Source organism: Crassostrea angulata, chromosome 5, assembly GCF_025612915.1.
Source record: "Crassostrea angulata isolate pt1a10 chromosome 5, ASM2561291v2, whole genome shotgun sequence".
NCBI lineage: Eukaryota > Metazoa > Mollusca > Bivalvia > Ostreida > Ostreidae > Magallana > Magallana angulata.
The window spans coordinates 33,383,122-33,399,819 of NC_069115.1; the positions used below are offsets into that span (position 1 = coordinate 33,383,122).

Below are 16,698 nucleotides of genomic sequence, written 5' to 3' on the forward strand. Positions count from 1 at the left end.
TAGTTTACAATATTTTAATGAGATATTTTAAGATACTGTATCATAAAACATGAATAATTACTATCAGGTTTGGATGTATATATTTTCATAATAAAAATATAAAATTCCGAAACACATCTTTAGCAGAGAACTTTTACAAGGATATACAAAACTCATATTTAATATCAATTAAAAGAACACTTGCATCCATAATATCAATACCCCGGATATTAAAATAAAACATTTCTCAAAAATTAAACTCTCTCTCTCTCTCTCTTTATATATATATATATATATTCATAATAAAACTATAAACTTCCGAAACACATCTTTAGCAGAGAACTATTACAAGGATATACAAAACTCATATTTAATATCAATTAAAAGAACACTTGCATCCATAATATCAATACCCCGGATATTAACACACATATTTCTCAAAAATTAAACTGTCTCTCTCTCTCTCTCTCTCTCTCTCTCTCTCTCTCTCTCTCTCTCTCTCTCTCTCTCTCTATATATATATATATATACAAGTTTTTCTCAGTGTATTAGCTTTACATGTAAAAGTGACAAAGAAAACAGAACTCTTGTCGACTTGTAATAGAAAGAGTGATTAAACTGACTACAGATGAAGTCATTCAGAAATGAGTATCGGTCTGCACTTGCTGTCCGGCGTTGCGGTACTGGTGCTGCCCTCTGTCGGTTGTTCCCTGTTGGTCCTCTGTACCTTCCAGTGCTTCCTCTTCCTCGGTTATCGGGCGTTCATAGTCGCTGAAAGAAAATATCAAAAGCATGTGCAATAGTTGAAGACACGTTTTGGCAAGTATGATTGTTTTATGCATATCGTATGCATTAGTTTGTGAACTCTTTTATTTAGAACCTGTCGTGAGTTTTGAGTCGATCTTTTGCTTACTAGAAAATTCCTAAAATGTAATGTAACAAAAAATGAGAAACTCAATGACGAAATCAAGGAAACAACAAGTTAATCTATTTTACACTGGTACTTTCACAACAGAATTATATTAAAAGAGGTATATAAGGAATAAAGTAGGTTTAATGCAAACAAATCCAATGCCAATCTCCTACGGTATTCAACGTCTATTTGTTTTTTACCCAAAATTAGAATTTAAATGTGTTTATTATTTGTAATGAAATAAAGACATGATATTTACTGGTTGCCTATTTCCTGGTACTCCGAATCGTTTGCCAGTGGGGTATAGGGTTGCTCTGTCGGATTATTAGCCTGATCTGCATTTAAATGGGTGTACGGTGACATAGGAGCAGCGGTAATATTTGTCATGGAGACGGAAGGTTCCACGTGTTCATTCTTTTCTTCGCTTTCTTTCGTTCTGAACATGCAAATTTAATTGATAAACTGATATTTAACAAACTGAGTATGCATATCATTTGTGAGCATGATAAATCCCTCGATTATTCTTTTTTAAAAGCAAAATTTAAAAAACACTATTTCATGTTTCAAGACAAAAAATGGATATCTTAAAAAGTTTTAAGTCAACTTCATAATGATTTATTGATACTAGATTTGTTTTAATATTTACCTTTTTTGATTTCTGATAAAGTAGGCAACGATGAAAAATATGACACCAATCAGAATGACGACCAGCAGTGCGGTTATCACTAGCCCGACTATGAGAGCATCTGAACTAGAGGTAGGGGTCTCTGAAATGTAAGGTCATACCTCATGCGTATATTCCTTGGGGGTAAAAAGAGAAATTATATGCTGAAAAACAATTTAAATATATAATGATATGCAAAGTTTGTTAATCAGGTTAGATGTATATTTGTATTCGTTGAGTAATAGAAAAAAGACGGAGTACGAGAATTTTTAAACAACTGATGGCCGGTTAATCTTTATTCTTATAATACAGGAGGTTGTTTCAATACAATGCAAAATTCATACTGATTAAAAACAATAAAGAACTATATGTATATACATATATAAAAGTTTGAATGTTAAACATCCGGTTTTTATTTTAATGAATCATTATTTAGAACGAAATTTCCTTTTAATTGTACATAGATATAAGGTGTATAATTATCTAGAATGTTCACAGGCAAAAAAAGGAAACAAACAGAAAAAAGAGCGTATCCTAATCATTAGCCAAAAATACCATTATTACATATGAATTACCCATTTATATCAATTCATCAATTCATTCGTATATCATTCTATTTGAAAATCAAAAATAAAACTATTTGCGTATGCTTGCATAGTAATATCATAAATTGTAGAATTGTTGTTCTTGAGGAGATTTTTTAAACAATTCCCCTATATAATTCTAAGTTAAACTTACAACCCGTTTAGGGACACTCGTGTTGTTCCGGGGGTCACCATTTTAACAAATTAATTTGGAATTTACACTTTTTAAGGATGCTTGCATAGAAATCTCACAAATCATAGCAAAATGATTCTTGAGAAGAATATTCTTAAAACTTTTCCCTCTTCTGGTACTAGTATAAGTCCAGGGGTCAAGATTTTAACAATTAAGAATCTTAACTATACATGTATATACAATCTTTGGTGTAAATTTTGGTATTTATGATGCCCTGGGCTGCATTTTACAAAAGAACTTACGACAAAGTCGTAAATATTAACAGTCTCGTAAAATGATCTTTAAAGAACAAAATTGACATAAAACCATTTGTTTACAAATATTTCAATTACCATAATTATATTTTCCAGCCATAAGAAAAAAATCATTCATTAGTTGAGGATTTATTAGCATTCGTTATTTTGGTCTTAAGTCGTAAGTTCTTTTGTAAAACGCAGCCCTGGTTCTCTTTAGAAGAAGATTTTTAAAGACTCACAAGGTATTTTCACTGTTTGATAATTATCTTCCTTTAAAACAGTTTCGCCCTTTTTAAAAATATTATTTTAAATTTTCTTCCTAAAAGGATGATTTGTACCAAGTTTACTAAAATTTGGAACAGTGGTTCGAGACAAGAAGTCAAAAATGCAAAAAGTTAACGGACAGACAGACAAACAGACAGACGGACGGACGACGAACAACATGTGATCAAAGAAGCTTAGTACTTGAACCCTCGGTTCAAATGAACAAAATAGCCGTCAATTTAACTTCCTTTTTGTAAACATTTTATCAGCTGACAATTGGATGGAAAGTAAGGTAGGTTTTGATTCAGATCTGCTTACCGGTAGATGTTACTTGAACAGAGGGGGTGGTAGGAAGAACTAGATCCTCGTTTAGAACACAGGTAACAGCAATAGGCTCGTTGAAACTTTTATCTATTGAAATGTGAAAAAATCAAATTGCACAAGGTATATTGCACAACTTATTTATTGTATTGAATAAACACACTGAAATAGCGAAAAAAAACACTTATACTTAAAAACATTTAAATTCAAGCAAACGAGATGAAAACAAATTCTCAGAACGTAGTATATTCAAAATCCAATCTCGTTTTTAAGGCAGTTTTATTTTTCATACGAATAATTACCTTGAAAAATCTGAATAGATTGATGAAATGAGGTGTCCCCTGTTCTTCGGAGGTAAGTCGAAGAAATTTCAAACACGCTGGAGTTACTAACAGAATACATTTTTGAGGAATGCGTTCTGGGACAGCGAACGGCAAAGATATCGTCATTTTGAGCGTTTTTCCTAATAGTGACTTCGGTAAAACAGTCGTAAAGAACCACATTGGAAGCAAACACCAAGTCACCACTAAATTGGGGCTTCACTTCACAGTTACATGGTTGGTTTATCGCCATAAAGTCCACGTTCACTATAGATCCAAGTTTTTCTTTGTTGTCACACTCTGTCACTGACACGAGGGAAGCTGGAAGAAAAATGTTTTTTTGATTTCTTAGTCATTTATGTGAAAACGAACGTCAAATTACATGTAACACACTATGCATTGCTTTTCTTCTTCGTAAAAACTTTTAAATCACATGTCTCTGATAGGAATGTCGAGTTGTTTCCCTAAATGAATGTAGTTTTAATTTAAACAATGCATTTGATAATAATACAACAATTGACGAGACTTAATTGTTCACAGCTATATTCTTATTCAGTTCCGTCAAACACAAGTACATGCATTTTGTTCGGTAGAATAATCTTCTTAATTTTAACATCGTGCTCCGAAATTCAATGTGCAAGTTTTGGTGATTTATCAAAGTTTTTGTTTGGGTTTTTTCAAATGACAATACAGACTTATCCTTTTCTTCAATGTGTTTGTGTTGTCATTGTAGATATGATTCCGTGCACTAGTAATTATTCTATCAAATGAAATTCTCTTCCCTCTGCCTCTTTCTTTCGTGTTCGCGTTAATTGGACATACAACAAATAAAAATGTCTTTCGATATATAAACTCTTCAAGTTCGTAATTAAATTTTTAGCATTTTTTTTCTCTGGAAAACGCATGCTTGACTCTATAGTAGAGACTTCTGGGAATACTGTACCACTGTAGATAAACTACCATTTGATTTCCATTTTATCATCTTCACATGAAGTTTTGTGTGTTGTTGTAAATGTCAAAAATTAAAGTAACAGTAGCTTAGGTCTTATAATGCAAAGTTATTCTAAATATTACAATAAACAGCTAGCTCTATCTTAACCATCTTCAAGCTCGGACAACAACCTCGGATATGATTCCAAAATTGCCGGAAAGGCCCGAGAAGATACGATTGCCAATGGTTTTTGAAAATGTTCACCTCGATATTGAAATTTCAGTAAAATTCAGATAAATAATGATTAAGGCACATTCAATGAGCTATGCCATTGTCGATGTGAAGCCCACTCTATTTTCACAATTCTAAGTTGAAACCCAACTCCAGCACAATTCCAGTACGTCATTGTGCCTTCGTATTGTTATTCAATCGATTTAGAAATTTAAACCAATGTTTTAAAAATCTGCTTCTGTGTTTTATGATGGCTACAGCGCCAGCTTGTTATGCATTAAGTACATGTATTCCGATAAAAACTAAATCGGGTTCGTACCACAGATGCACTTACAAAAATTTGATCGGGATCAACATTCCGTGTTCATATCAGTTTAGGACATTATGTGTTTCAAAAGAAACACAACCCCAATCGACTTTCATTTTCATGGTTAAAGTGATATAATTTGCATGTTCTAAATAAATAAATAAAAATACAAGGTAAACGTAGTTTGTGTTATTTATAAGGAATAAATCCGGTTAAAATAATTTTTAACAGGGGTTAAGCACGACAGAGGAAGTTCGTATTATAATACGTGTATGCAATTTAACCAGCAAAAACTGTATTCATTCTAATGACACAATGATTAAGTTACAACTATATCTTACCTTTGACATTGAAACCCAGCAATAAAACTCCCCACAGGTTGAAAAAAATACTTTGACATGGCTTCATTTTCAATCCAGAGGCCTATACCAGGAAGGAAAAATAAACAGAGGAGCACTCATCCGTCCCAAGGGCAAGGTTGAAATTGTTACATTGAAAAGAACGTGAAAAGTGGGTATTTAAATTTGAAAACTCATATTACAGTACACTGATGCGTGAAGTTAAAATTAAGTTCGGGTTGTTTACAAAATCTTAACATCGCGCAGGATCGATTTTATTTAGCATTGCCACTAATGAAATATATCTAAATGCTGACAATGCTTGTTTAATGATAGCGACTTTCTTTTTCAAATATGAATGGAAACCTTAAGCATGTCAGTGACAAGTACATGTACTTGCCTTTAAGTACTTTGATACTTCGGGGTTTTTTTCTGTTTGTAACAAAACCCATTTTGTCTGTAAAAAAAAACCCCTACTACCATGAAAGTTAATTTGTATGTAATTAAAGATAAAAGCATATTTTTATCAGTTAAATAATCTTTCCAATGAGATCGGGTTGACACATTTTTTTTTCAATACGCGGGGTGTTTTATTCATATTTATGGATGTTAGAAAGCATCAGTGTCTCTAAAGTTCTACGAAGTAACTTATTTGACATGCATTTCCCCTTGTATACAACTTAAAACTTAAGATGAGTACAGTTGTTTTTTAAATATAAATGAATTACGGTACATAGCAAGTTTATAAACTAATCCTTGAATTCTGTTGCGATCTCCTGAAATAAGTCGAGATCCCAAACTTTTAAAAATAAAATCTGTGAACTCCCTTCTTTTAACTATGTATAACTTGCTCAAATCTTTAAATGGTTGTATATTTCACTTTATTTGGGATTTTTCCTTATTAGCAACACTAAAGTAAGGCAACAAGCTGATATTAAGATATTTTAGACACAATTAAAAAATAGCCAGAAAGAAAAAAAAAAAAAAGTAATGTGACTATGCTTACAATTTGCATATTTCAAACTTTTTCTCTAAAACCGCTGAGCTATTTGGAAGAAATCATTGAAAAATGGTAGTTGGATACAATATAAATTTTTTGAATTTTATTCTTTTATTTTTCCACGTTCATTTCCGCCACATTCTATTACCTGCTAATGTTGTACAGGACAAAGGTTAATTACAAAATTTAAAAAGCAGAAGTCTCCAAATTAACATATCAGTTCTAAACTCTCAGAGTAAAAATGATTTTTAGAAAAGTGTTACTAAAGGAAGGATATACTCAAAGTAAATGAATAGGATAGGCGAACGATGAATGAATGAAAAAATAAAATGCACACGTTTCATTGATTATGAACTTTAATTACTTTACCACATTCTGTCATTAACGAGATAAAACAAAAACAGAGGACACAATCTCATCAACATGAACCCCAATTCCACCCCCCCCCCCCTAATTATAGCAATAAACATGTATTAGTCAATTACAATTAAAATGTTATTTTTATGTATGTATAGAGAGGAAATTCAGTCTTTTTCATAATTTTATATTGTAAGTTTTTCACACCATCTTCCTTTACTCGCTTCATTCCCGTTTTGATCAATTTGAACCTGTAAAATGTAAAAGAAATAATTAATTAAAAATATGTATATGTCAATTATTGTTCGAGAATTGCCAAATAAAACGAGCTCGAGGAAAAAGTCATTCTGGTTTAAATCATTATTGAAATTCAAAGGCGCAAGTTTACTTTACTTTATCACGAGATATCTTCGATGCATATTTAATTAGATTAATAACTCAATAATCATAAATACTTCATGGTTCAAACGATTCAAAAGTATGAAAAAATTCTAAGGATTCTCTTTTAAAACGTCCCTCTAGATTATCAGATTTCAGTACACGACTAAAAAAAGAAAGATTCTGCATTCAGAAGTACCCGTATAATAACGTTCAAAAATTGTGCCAAGTACATGTATTCAAAGTGACTTCAAAATGGAGAAAAAATGTCAACATTTTTAATTATAAATCTCCGTAAAATATGCATGTATGTTTCCGTTCATGTTATTATTTTCTAGCATAAAACAGTAACGTGTCAATGATTCCTTACATCAATTTCATTTTCACTTCTTTCACAGGTATTTGTATTTTTGTTTAAAAAGTGTCGCATTGTGCTGCATTAATATCCTGGGGCAGACTGTAGTATCATTTTTTGGCTCGAAAAAAGGCCGGAGGCACAAATAGAGAAAGAAAACATTTTTCAAAGCCTGTTTTGCAACCAATTCGACGGAGAGAACAGATTGTATCTTTTTTTATGTCAATGGAAGAAGATCCAGTAACGACGTTCCTTTTCTCATATTATAAAGTATGTGCAAAACAGTCATGTAATTTTTAATATCTTCTTGTCGTGCGTAACACGCAAAGACACGCAGGATTATTGTTATGAAATGCTTTAACTGCCTTATGTGGTTGATCTTAATAATGGTGATATTTCAGAATTATATGATAAAACTATTACTCAATCAATTACTAATCAACATTACATACTCAAACTTCAACATGACATGCTAATACTTTGTCTGTATATGCTGTTACTTTAACATTTTATGATAATAATACTTTAACATTACAGACTCATATTTCATCATTACATATACATACTGATAATTCATCATTACATGATGATATTTCATTAACTGGCGGTACTTCAGTATGCGGTGGCTCTAAAATTAGGATCGTGATTCGGTAAAACTCGTGGTTATTACGAGGCAGAAAGTATAAAATTAAAGAGATGCTATTCAACAATTAATTTACGTTAATTGCGTTACATATAAATAAACATTATATAAAACTAGGGTTTGTGCCACTCAGGTGAGACCTGATTCTAGGGAGAGAGGTGATATACGATTGCCCGTACATGTATTATGTTTCACAGGGTGAATCTCTGCCATTCAGTCAACTGAACGACATATATTGAAGAAGTATCAGCATGTAATAATAAATTAACGGGATTCAATTTTAAACTCTCAGCATATAATGTTTAAATATCAGCATGTAATGTTGAAGTATCAGCACATACTGAAGAGGTATCATCATCATAAGATGAATTTCACCCACTGAGGCTTTTAATAGTTATTTCGTCATTAGTTAAATACACTAATAAATGCAGTGAGTATTTGGTAATTTCTTAGTCTCCGAAAAAGCCAAAACAACATAGATCCCGTAGCGAAAAGTTAAAAATGTTTAAACATTTATTTGTATTGGTCATTCCGAAAACTATTAATCTTGTTCTTTTTTATAGCTCGTTTTTATAGCTCGTGACTGTTTTACCTCGGTCTTTATTGAATTAAGCTCAATAAGGTAGATGTGTATGCTTTACAAAGTATAAGTTGTAATTGTAATGTGAATAAAAACACACTCGTTTTTCATATCAGGTGCTGCATAGTTACGTGGATACTACATGAAACAATTGACCTGTATCTCATCTCTTTTATTTTATGGTTTATAATAAGTCGTTTTGATATTTATAAGAAATTTTCATAGATGAAGGCAGACACTGTGTCACGCTAGAAGTATCTTACAATAAAATCATAATGACAATTCAGGCTGGCCGAAATTCATTATAAGATATGCTTACCTTTGAGGGTTTGGATCGCTTTGTTTGTGTTTTAGCATTTTATACATGGAAACATCGTCCATGCTTCTCATAACAGTCATGTTGTGGTGCTTGAGCCTGTCAAAATAAACACTCACAAATGAAACTGTGCCATTCAGTCAACTGAATGACAACTAAAAGGTGTGGAAACGTAACTATATAAAAGGCAGAACTATATATGCTATACAGTCGATCACCATAAGTTGCCGTTTAATGAATGAAAGAGATTAAAGCTGTCAATACAAACTAATACAATACACTATCTGTAACAAAAAATCTCAATATGATAATGTTGTCTTCAATAAGTACAACAGCATCATTAATGCATTGTCCCAAGAGACTTTCATTGCTAACTCCCCTCTTCCTGCTAACTTACATAAATCAAACCAAAGTCATTGTTATTCACAAGTTATGTAGGCATAAGGAATGTAAACACCACTTCACCACTTACAGCCATTTAAACATCAAATAAACTATCAAATTATGCAAAATAATTAATTAAATTCCATAGTAAAAAAGTAGTTGGATGTTCAATTCAATCAATATTTAGTAACCGGATATTTGCCCGTTTTTTGATGGAGCAGATTGAATGGGGGGGGGGGGGATAGAATTTTGAATGTCGAGCGGGGAAGAGTGATGCCAAGATATATAATCGGAAACGTTAACGTTTAGATAAAACATGGTCGAATTTTAAGGGGTACAAGTAGGTGGGGAATAGACCCCCCCCCCCTCCAATCGTTTTTATACCCTTGCACAAATTTACAATAATCCACATTTTAGTTAAGAATAAAAAAGAATATTCAAATTCATAAAAATAAAGTTGAATAAATATAAAATACACCATTACTGATCGTACATGTTCTGTTCTAGGGTGACTTCTCTTTGGAGTTGACTAACAATATATGTACAAACATGTGGAAAACATGCAGCAAGCACAGTTTAAATCTAACATTCATGTTTTGGTTACCTATTGAACATGTCATCGTCCTCCCCTCCCCAGCCACTAAACTTGTTAGAGAACCCATTTACGAACAGAATTTGGTCTTTTGTCATGGCTGAGACACCTCCAAATATGGCAGCATACGGTAGCCTGAAATAAAGTAAAAAGCCGACTTGTTTTGAAATCATAAACAATTGACGTAGCAGAATTACAGGTTAAACCGGTCGGTAAAAGTTAACTGCACAACAAGTTCAGTAGTGTATGTAAATATGATTTAGCAATGAACCTTTTAACACAAAGGCTTAACTACATGTACATTTACCGAGTGGTCGATCACAAAGTGAACACTCCACAATGGTCATTTCTAACAAAAAATCATGTTTTGGGGGGGGGGGGGGGGGGTTTGTAAATTTTTTTTTCGGGGGGGGGGGGGTCCTATATTGTTGTACATTTAACAAGAAATTGTATTCACAGGAATTAATGTAAAAAGAGCACATACGTGAATTTTTCGAGCAAACATTCACGCACGCGAGGCATACGCGTTCGTCGGTGAGCAAGACCTTTTTTGAGATACACAAGTATATGATACATTTGTTTAATCTTACTTGTAAGCAAATTTGTCTACAGCGACCGACATATGGCGAGGTTGGTCTGAACATCTGTACAGGTTCTTGTCGTTCTCGGGTAGGAGGTCAACATCGTGGAAGATGTAACAGTCGTAGTCGTATTCTTTGCTGGCTTCTATGAACCCAACATTTAATAGTAGACCTCTGTTAAACTTTATCTTATCATCCTGTAAAGGATACAGATAATTTTATGAATAAGTTAATCTCATTTCAGAATCTTTTTTTCTCCCAAATATTCATTTAATAGAAAAAATTAAACAGCAGGCAAAATAAGCCGTTATGTGTTCTCTCTTATAAAACAACGCTTTGATTGATTAAATACGACATTAAAAGAAAGAAACTGATGTTAAGTAAATGCTAACGTTGAGACATATTTAAGTTTCAAAAAAGAAAGAATGAAATTATAAATTTACATTGAAAAATCAAACATATAGATATTTACCAAATCTATTACATAGATTCCATAATCAAGTTGCTGCCTCATCAAAAAGGGATGTATATGTCTCAAAAATACTTCTAAATGCGCGTATCTGTCCCGGAAGGGAACAATTAGCGCCACCTTCTGGCGTGCTTTGCAGTTTGAAGGCTGGAAATGGCTGTCACACCTAACAGCCTTGTACTTTTCTAGAACTTCTTCCCAAACAATTCGTTCGTTGATAACTGGCTTCCTATAGCCAACTGCAGAACAAGTGTAAAGTAGGTGCAATCATTTATTTGCAAAAGTAAGTAGCGAATTTTAACAATGTACAAAATTTATCAGTGTGGTTGGTATGACGCCTTTACCATCTATGAGCAGATTAAATAAACTTTATTTTTTTAGAAATTGGCTAACGAGCTCGTATAAATTTACTTCTCAGTCTACCGATAGAGTGGTATTTCAAATTTTACCGTTTGCATGCATTAATTTAGCAAAAAAAGTTTAATTAAACTTCGCAACCGGCTGCTTCTTAAAAAATTAAAATGACATTTTTTAAAAAAAAATACCTAGATATGGTGATATAATTGGACACTTCGAGATCTGTGCATCATCTGTGGTATTTGTAGTATCCCACAGATAACCTGTAAAATAAACTCATAAACAATTAACAACTAGTAATATAATTAGTTTGGTGGTGAAAATACATGAAGTCGGTTATCCTCTTAAATATGAATCACATTTTAACTGGTTGTACACATGTAGATTTGGTAACGTAGATGAAACAGATATAATTTAAGTATGACTATGTATAGTCAGATGTTAGGGGTTTAAGAATATTGAATTACCTTTGCTGAAATGATGTTCATGTATGTTGATATTGTAAAGTAAAAAAAAAAATGGTTCTAGATGTTCATGCAAGCATATGTAATTAGTTAGTTAAACATTTAGTAGGTTTTATCAATTTTAATCAAATTAATTTATTATTTTAAAATTTGTGGTTTTTTTAGGGTGTCTTTTTTTAGGAGTAGATGTCTGTAAACTTTGTTTCCAATGCAAATAAAAACTTACAATGCTGTTCAGTACCATTGAATAGTACCTCCTGCATCTGTTTGTCGGTGATCACAACCATTTGGCCAGTACTGTAGCTGTCAGAGTCCCACATACTAATCACTAACGCTATAATTGCAACTTGTACGACCAGAAACACAACGTAAAATCTAGGAGAGGTGAAAAGTCGACGGCATAGTGAGACTTGGTCCGTCACAAACACTTCATATTTAAGATTATCATTTTGTTTTATCATTTCCGGTGATGGGACGCTGGGTAAATATACCCAACTATAACGGATCTTCCACAGACTATCTGTAAAAAAAAAATAATAACGTTCAGAATATGGGAAGGGAATATAGCACAGAAGTCTACAGAGTTATTTAAGAAATAAAGAAAAAGTTTTCGTGAATGTTGCAAAATAACCTCCAAGGTCTCGAAATGTTGTTTTGAAATATAAAAGTCGAGGCTTTTATATTTCAAACGACATTTCGAGACCGAAGTTATTATGCAACATTCACGATAACAAGAAGTTCAACTTTATTCCACTAACAGCTCAGTATTTTTACAGATCGTGTCTCCTATAGAGAGACGATTTAGGACATGTTGACGGCTGTTCCGTGTAACCCCAACGGTTTTGTTAGCAATGTTTGAATGTGTATCGATCAAAGGAATTACATGCAGACGACAGACTGTTTCTTGGGATTTTTAATACTCTACATTTTAAAAAAAATATCTTTGAATTATATCACTAATGTTTAAGGGCAATTTAAGACGATTATTACTTCTACACGTTATATATTTTATGTAAAACACACAGTGAAGATTTGAAAGGGAGGTCCTAGGAACAGCCGCAATGATCTCTGAAAAATAAACATTTGAGGCGATACACATCGTTTTGACTGGAACTAACACGTAAAATTAATATGGTTTTAAAACTCTTTACGGTTTGAAGTTGTACTTTTCTGATCAGTTCGAGACAAATAGGTATTTCTGATCTGATAATTTACTGATGACGTTCTTGGTATATTGGAGAATAATGTTCGCGGCATCTCTTTGATATCGGCAAAAAATGTAGTAGAATAAACAATATTATTGTGTCTTTATAAATTTCAGATATTTATCATTGCGTGGACCCTGAGGTCCACGCAGAAAATATATAAGCGAGATTAAAACGGATGCTATGGGAAAAATTCAGCCTGCGCAAGAGCTAGCCTGGTTCCTGTGCGTTATGGGTAGCTCAGGGAACCAGGCTAGCACACGTTTATCTGAATCGGGATCGGGATTCCGTGCCATATGCACACATAAGTCCAAAGGCGCTGTTATTGTAAAGTTGTCGGTAAACTGTACAGAAACAAAGTATTCCTTATAAAGAAATGGTTGGCATGTGATATGAACCATCAGTATTATGAAATAAGTTAATGGTGTGCCGAAACTACAACATGCATCGAATAGCATAATTTGCAATGTTTTGTTGTTTTCCGAATACACATGTAACTTAACTTTACTTTTATGATAGGCGAGGCCAGAGAACTACCCGATTAAATTTTTTAAAGCATTTAAGTATGATTGAATAATTATGTCACTATAGAAGTTTAAATCTCAATAAAAATGCATCAAAATATGAAATTTTAATTTACACAAAGCTGTGACTGCATAGTTAACAAAATAGTGCGAATCCTAATGTGTGCGCAAATAGTAGAATTCACCGAATGCCTGATACTATACATGCAAACTTCATTCATAGATAGATCATAATTATTTTAGAAGTATGAATCCTTTAAATTCTGAGATAAAAAGTCAGGGCTATACATACATGTATTCGTAATATAACGTACAAATTTCATGGTTAAAAGCAGAGAGCTAGAGTCGGTGGAATCTCTGATAATCTTAAGGCTTTCACGTTTTCGTTGGAAACACGTGCAAATGTATGGAGGGTAATCGTGTTCAAAAATCTAGACATGTACATTTAAACTTGTAAATCCGAATACGCAATCGTGTTGATGTGTGAGCCTGAGTATGAATGAGTGTAATTTTGATCGTATAACCTAAAAAACTCAGTGATAAACAATTTAGAGTTGACCCCACAGGCCCACTTCAATCTTATTTTCCCTACAGATGCTTAATTGCAGCGGTAAAATGCTGTTTGTTATCTACATGTTACCTGCTACTATAATACACACTTTCCATCTGTAATCTCTGCATTTGTATTTCCGTTTTCTGAAATATCACGGCTGACATGTTACAAATTGACAAATGTAAAGTCTACAAGTTTGTCGAATTTTGACATGACCATTTATGGAAACAGTGACGTCACTGATGGACAAAGGCTAGCTGCGGGTAAAGGCATGCCGTAATTGCCGGAATAGGGACGGAATAAGTAAAAAAAAATATTTGGTAGGCCTATAATCGTATTATCTCTGGATAACAACATTTCATAAGAAGTATTATTTTTCGGAAAATTAAATTATGAGATTTGTTGTATATTTTATCTAGAGAATGTATAAAAGATGCAAGTGAAGAATTCGATCAGCTTAAGATATCTTCTTAGAACTGAACAAAATCACAGTTAATGACTGCTAATGATTGCATATTCGGATTTACAAGTTTACATGTCTGGTTTTGAACACGATTACCTTCCATACAAATGGTCCACCTATTGTAGTCCTTTTTTAAAGGACAGCAACTTGTAATCTTAATTTTCTGCTCTGTTACATACCGGTAATTAAAGTATACAAATGCATTATGTCTGAGGTCGGTTTAGTTATTAATTAAAACAAGAAGAAATAAATATGATGTTAATTTTTGTAGGAATCAAACCCCTTAAGGAGACAAGATGATTGAAACATTGCCCATTAGATCTTAAAAGTTAAAAATAAAAACATTTTAATTGGAAGGAACTATTTTCTTATGTTGAAAATAAAATGAAAAAAAAAACTTTCTTTAGATTTTAGATTTTATACGATAAATAAAGAATCAAAAAGAAAAACGAAAGAAAAAATATGCCTATTTAATACACAAAATACTGTTAGTAATTTCATGATTAATCAGGGCCGATAAAAATGTATATGTAATCTGGCTTTATCTTGATGTTTCTTGCTTAATTTAAAATGCAAGCCCTTATAAAAATGTAAAAATAAAAATAATAAATTATAAAATGAAAAACTTTAAGCAAATAAATTTTAAATGATAAAACTATATGCCGGTATTCTAAATTTTTTTTTTTACAGATCAAGGCCGCGACACACCTGTGACATATTGATATCATTGCTAAATTTTATAGAATATCGCTTAATTCCAATGTCTAGTTAAAATGAAATTATCAACATCAATTTCGCATGTATTGTCAACCATTAAAAACGAGCTTTATATATATAAAACATCATTTGTCAATGCCCTGAGGACATATATTTTACAATGCAATCAACAATAATTAGTAACAAAGGGATTTGTTTACATGCCTGTAATCGCTCAATGCACTTGACAGCATTATAATATAATGTTAAGTATGTCATATAGATACATGTATGTTAAATTACTAATTGGGAGATTAAATGTAGTTTGAAAACTTTGCATTTATAGACAATTGTCTAATTATCTGTTATGTAAATAAGGCCCCATTCATAATTTCCGCCTTTTATGCAAATCGAAAAGAATGTCTACAATGTGAAATGTCCTGATGAATCATGTGTCTTTTTCGTTTGTTTTCCTCGTAGAGAAAATTACACCAATACAGATCTTCGATTCAATGATTAAAAAATAACACAATTGTATAACACAGATATATCTTAAACTTAATTCGATGTAATGTCTTTTGAAATAGATTATATATTTTTTCCGTTTTTTTCAACCACGCTACCAGTGCATATTCAAAGTTGATTGACCTTTCGTTATATCATAATTTTATGGTCGTTAATTAATTCTTGGAATTATCATTTCCACATTGGTAGATATTCAAGTTATATTCGCATTCGTAATCGGCTTATCAGAATCGATAAAATTCGTATCTTCACTTACTAGCTTGTAAAACTGCGACAATGGCACGCACGGCCATTGCTGAACGGCATGACTATAAAATGTCTTTGAGAAAAAAGTATAAAATAAAGAAAAAGGCAGGTAAATAAATAAGAAGCAAGATAAAAGCTATGCTTACCTTCATTTGTAAACGAATGTGCTTCCTAAATTTGTAATTCCAAAAAAATCGGTGGCCATTATGAAAAATGTATAAAAAAAAAATCTGCGTCAGCTGGTATTGTTCCGATATACACTTGACCCCGGGGCTGAGACACACATGCATAAATCACGAGACAATGGCAGTCACGTGCATACATTCATTCATACTTTATTTCCTCTACATAGAGATTGAACATTAAAACATACATAAGGTTTCTAAAGAGTCACATCAAATATATACATTTACACAATTAGGAATGGGGGAAATATAAATAAACAAATAAATAAGAAAAATAATATCAAGACTATATATACAGAATTATCTTCACGCTGTAGCTACACAAAGCTAATGAACATGATGTCCTCAGGTGTGGAATACAACAAGTTGATCTGTAGTACTCTGCTGCCGCGCTTCGTATTAGTTTGAAATAAAGAATACGAAATCTTTAATTGTCGGATTCATGAGTGGTATGGCGCCCAAGCGGCACAAGGAATAGGTCCTTTACTAATAACCCACACAATTTCACAGAGAGCCGCACATGAAACAAGTTAAAGAATTAATT

General features: G+C 32.4%; 1 protein-coding gene across 1 annotated transcript; it reads right to left on the bottom strand.

Annotated features, from left to right (window-relative positions):
* Nucleotides 1-61: 61 nt before the first annotated feature.
* Nucleotides 62-16,242, bottom strand: LOC128185677 (uncharacterized). Its single transcript, XM_052855301.1, has 13 exons — nt 16,116-16,242; nt 11,984-12,277; nt 11,482-11,556; nt 10,940-11,175; nt 10,477-10,664; nt 9,899-10,021; nt 8,914-9,009; nt 6,846-6,889; nt 3,457-3,795; nt 3,152-3,244; nt 1,539-1,659; nt 1,152-1,328; nt 62-750 (listed from the first exon to the last, which is right to left on the bottom strand). Exons 2-13 carry the CDS (start codon nt 12,216-12,218, stop codon nt 618-620), a joined length of 1,860 nt encoding a protein of 619 aa, XP_052711261.1. The 5' UTR covers nt 12,219-12,277; nt 16,116-16,242; the 3' UTR covers nt 62-617.
* Between the last annotated feature and the right edge of the window lie 456 nt (nt 16,243-16,698).

Bases quoted from the DNA above. Each gene is read 5' to 3' on its own strand.
- LOC128185677 (XM_052855301.1), bottom strand. From the start codon at position 12,218: ATGATAAAACAAAATGATAATCTTAAATATGAAGTGTTTGTGACGGAC. The intron at 10,665-10,939 runs GTAAATATCTAT...TATCCTTTACAG, and splicing joins GAATCTATGTAATAGATTTG to GATGATAAGATAAAGTTTAA. The intron at 751-1,151 runs GTAAATATCATG...ATTTTCTTTCAG, and splicing joins TACCAGGAAATAGGCAACCA to CGACTATGAACGCCCGATAA.